At 42.5% G+C, this 4045-nt stretch overlaps 1 protein-coding gene across 1 annotated transcript; it reads right to left on the reverse strand.

Moving 5' to 3' along the window:
* Window positions 1–372: 372 nt before the first annotated feature.
* LOC140556633 (serine/threonine-protein kinase pim-1-like) lies at window positions 373–3834 on the reverse strand. The gene is made up of 6 exons (XM_072680712.1): window positions 3812–3834; window positions 1724–1787; window positions 1574–1630; window positions 1081–1456; window positions 756–932; window positions 373–479 (listed from the first exon to the last, which is right to left on the reverse strand). The coding sequence occupies exons 1-6, from the start codon at window positions 3832–3834 to the stop codon at window positions 373–375; spliced, it is 804 nt and encodes a 267-aa protein (XP_072536813.1).
* Window positions 3835–4045: the final 211 nt, after the last annotated feature.

Raw genomic sequence — 4045 nt, forward strand, 5'->3', positions numbered from 1 at the left:
TTACACTTGCTTCTACACCTCACACTCACTTCTACACTCACTTCCACACTAATCCCTACACCTCACACTAGCTTGTTCACTCAGTGGGTCACAGACTGTGCCACATTTGTGTTATCCCCTAACAGTCTTGTGATTTAGCAGGCCACCACAGGATTCTCTTTCCACAGCCTGAAACACAAACCAAACAATATGCATTAGATACAGATGCACTCCTTAAGATTTGCAATGCTGAGATTTGTTCATGTTAATTGATATTTCTAGGAAGTTGTGCTAATATCACACTATCAGGTCCTCTCTACTACCAAAAGACATATTTTAGCTTGTACTGCTTCTCTTAGCATTAACTTCCTTTTCTCCCTGGCTAACCTGATCCTAGGCTGACTCGCTGCATTGGAACCAACTGTGCTGCAAGATCTGCTGAAAAGTAGGCCTCCTGGATGGTTTGTACTGCAGGCACCAGCTAATCAGATTGCAGCATTCTGTGTAGAGTGATGGGATTGGATGAGAGAAAGATGCTTCAGCATGACATTTAGCTTTTCTTTTCTTTTAATGATCTCTACATTTCAAAAAGACTACCATGCTAAATACACAGATCTGAACTTCTACATTTGGGGACACCTGGTATGTAGTGCGATACTTCAGCTTTAGTTCTGCATATTCTCCCAACTACAGATCTAGTTTCTGATTTCTGTCTCTTACACTTAGATATGTGTCTGTTTTCTTCTTGTTTACCAAGATGCTCCCATTTATCTTACCAGTGGATAGGCCATCCTCAAAGCACAGAAGTCCCTCGAGGATATCCAGGCCGTTTCTAAAGGGCAGGAATCCACATACCATCCTGAACAGAAGGACTCCTAACGACCACACTGTTGCAGGCCTGGCGTGGTACCTCCGCTTTAGGAGGAATTCTGGAGGCCAGTATTCCAAGGTGCCTGAGAACATAACAGAGGAAGAGAAATAAGGAAAGCTGAGCACAGATCTTCATTTAACAGCTTAACAGCTTAAATCCTCTGAGGATCCTCTTTTTGTAAGCAATGTGTGAAGCTTGTAGTGATATCAGTGCCCTAAACTCAAATGTACCTGCATAATCAGTATGTCCAGCCTTCCTGACCCAGTCACCACAGCCAAAATCAATGAGCTTTAGCTCCGAGGTGTCCGTGTTGATGAGGAAGTTCTCTGTTTTGATGTCCCGGTGCAGGACACCTCGTTTGTGGCATTTTTCTGCTGCCCCAACTGCCTGGATCATTAAGTTTCTGGCCATGTCTTCAGTGATGGAACCTCCGAAGTTGTCAAGGAAGGCATCCAAGTCCATGCAGGGATGAGGACGCTCAAGGATTAGAATGTAGCGCTCAGGCTCATCAAACCAGTCGATGAGCTTTATAATATTGCTAACGGGTGGCTCACTCATCGTCTGCATGAGAGCCACTTCAGCAGGCACGGACTTGGAATCATCAGGCTGCAGGAAAACATTGTGAGATCAGATAATGAGAACTGATCATGTGAAATCCAGTTCTGTGTTACTACTAGTATGCTTTATGGACAGGTTTTGAAGGTAAAACTGGGTTCTAGGTACACTTACACTTTGGACGTATAGATCACCTTCCTGTTTTGTGACAAATTTAATGGCCACCTGCACACAAGGATAATACAAGGTATTAGGATTATGGGGACTGAAAAGACAATAGACGAGATAATGAAGTTATGGAGAGACTGAGGTTACAACCTGTAGGAGATCGGAGAGACGTTTTCCCGCGAAGACTGTTCCAAAGCCTCCTTCGCCCAGTTTCCTTCGAAAATATATAAATCATCAAAGGTATCTGTGGAAAATAGTGGTGAACATGAGTATTAGCTCTCTTTAGATCATTTATCAAGAGTTTATCTATTAACATCACCTGCTGTGCAGGGGGCAGTGGAATTTACATCATGTAAACTTGGATAATTAAAGGTTCACTTATATACACAGGACCTTCTTCAGGTCTGGCCAATGAACTGACCTGGCTTGGTGGCCTTCGTTTGTCCATGAGTTGTGTCCTTGGGATGGTTTACGGTCCCTTTCCTCTTCTTCCTGGTAGAGGCTTCAGTATCAGGAACTGGACTCGTTCCTGCCAGAACACTGCGGCTGGATTCCACCTCTGTCCTTTTCCTTTTTCTTCCACCACCATCTGTGTACAGGATGATTTGTATTTTTAATGGAATTTCATAGACCGTGAGGTGCGTATAATTCTGCTAATGGTAATACTAGACAGGTACATAACATTGATATACTATTTTCTTATGGTAAAGTGCTATTTAAATGTGCTGAAACTGCACTAGTGTCCATAAACAATGTTGCTAAGTAAAGAGCATTTTTGTCCCTTCACTAAAGTCTCATATCAGATTCAAAAGTGGCCTTAAAACAAAAGCAGCTCTAATAAGTAAAACTTCAGCAGGAGTGTATGGACTGACCTGTATGTTTAGAGCGCTGCTCCATCATTTTCTGAGTGTTTTCGTTCATTGAACTCTTAAGTTGTACAGTTTTGCAGTTCTGCATCACTACCCTCATTTATTGTGACATCATAATGAGCTTGTTGCCACGGTGATGTACTGACATCTAGACATGGGCCATGTATACTCTATATGTATGTATAGAAATGTGTGTGTGTGTGTGTGTGTGTGTGTGAGAGAGAGAGAGAGAGAGAGATGCACCCATTGCTGACACAGATGTGCAAATGCACACACACAGCTTGTCTAGTCCCTGTGGAGAAATACTGCCAACAAAATAGGACTCTCTGGAGCAGATAAACAATAATGTCTTGTGTAGGTGTGGAAGTAATCAGTCTCATAAAATAACTGTTAGAATCAGTGTCAGTGCATACCCATGATTATGGGATAGACATGGGATTTAGGCCTGTATGACACAGGCCGTAGCTTGTGTTTCATATGATCAACATTTATTTACATCATTGCTTTACTGAGCCTATAAATTGGAGACATGTTCATCCACTAAGACTGTCACTAAAAGTTATAGCCAGATCATATGAAACACAAGCTATAGCCTACGTGTCATACAGGCCTAAATCCCATGTCTATCCCATAATCATGGGTATGCACTGACACTGATTCTAACAGTCCCCCCTTTGATTCCTAAGGAATCATGAGGGTCAGTGCATGAGACAGAACATAAGTCAAAAATCAGTGTATGCGGAGTCTGCTAGGGCAGGAAAAGAAAAATAACCCTTAAAAAAACACCTTAAAATTAAATCATGACTTAATATTTTTAACATTTTCCCAATACAACAACAAGGGAGCTCCCTTGAATAAAAGTGTCCCTGTGGGGCAGTCCCACAAGTAATTTAACTAATACACAGTACTTCTATGTGTGCGTATGTAAAAGTGTTTAGTCTTCTGTCTTTTGTGACGCCTCTGGAGTGGGTGACTTCTTTAACCGACTTGCGTGTATCCACTGTGGTGATGAAGTCGTCAGTACAGCTGTCCCTGTCACCGCGATCACGGTCGTAGGTGGGCCATATGCAGCTTCACCAACCTTTCGCGGATTGAACGTTCTAACCAAGACTGTTTCACCTGGAATAAACAGGTGAGTAGGCTTGTCTGCGGGAACAGGGAGCGAACAAGAGACATTACCATGCATACTGTTCAATTGGGTGTGTTCTGCCAAAATGGTGTCCATGTCACCTGTAAAGGAAATGCTAGGATTACCACTGACCCATGGGTGGTAAATGATCTACCAAATATTACCTCAAAAGGGGACAATTTAGTGGTGGCGCTGGGTGACATCCTAATTTCACATAGTACAGCAGGCAGTAAATCTAACCATTTCTTTCCGGTCTCCGTCATTGCTTTACTGAGCCTTTCTTTTACTGTGCGGTTCATCCTTTCTACCACACCTGAAGACTGAGGATGATAAAGTATATGAAACTTCCACTCAACACCTAGATATGTGTACAACTTTTGGGTCACCTTGGAAATAAACAAAGGACCTTGGTCTGAGTCAGTCACTAGTGAGATTCCGTATCGGGGTATGATTTCTTTTGACAAAATCTTGACC

The sequence above is a fragment of the Salminus brasiliensis genome, chromosome 5 (assembly GCF_030463535.1).
Source record: "Salminus brasiliensis chromosome 5, fSalBra1.hap2, whole genome shotgun sequence".
Classification (NCBI taxonomy): Eukaryota; Metazoa; Chordata; class Actinopteri; order Characiformes; family Bryconidae; genus Salminus; species Salminus brasiliensis.

What these genes read in the sequence shown, in the direction of transcription:
- LOC140556633 (XM_072680712.1), bottom strand. Translation starts at nt 3,834, where the DNA reads ATGACGGAGACCGGAAAGAAATG. An exon ending in GTCTCTCCGATCTCCTACAG is followed by an intron (nt 1,631 to 1,723) that starts GTTGTAACCTCA and finishes CCTTGTGTGCAG; the next exon opens with GTGGCCATTAAATTTGTCAC. An exon ending in TATACGTCCAAAGTGTAAGT is followed by an intron (nt 1,457 to 1,573) that starts GTACCTAGAACC and finishes GTTTTCCTGCAG; the next exon opens with CCTGATGATTCCAAGTCCGT.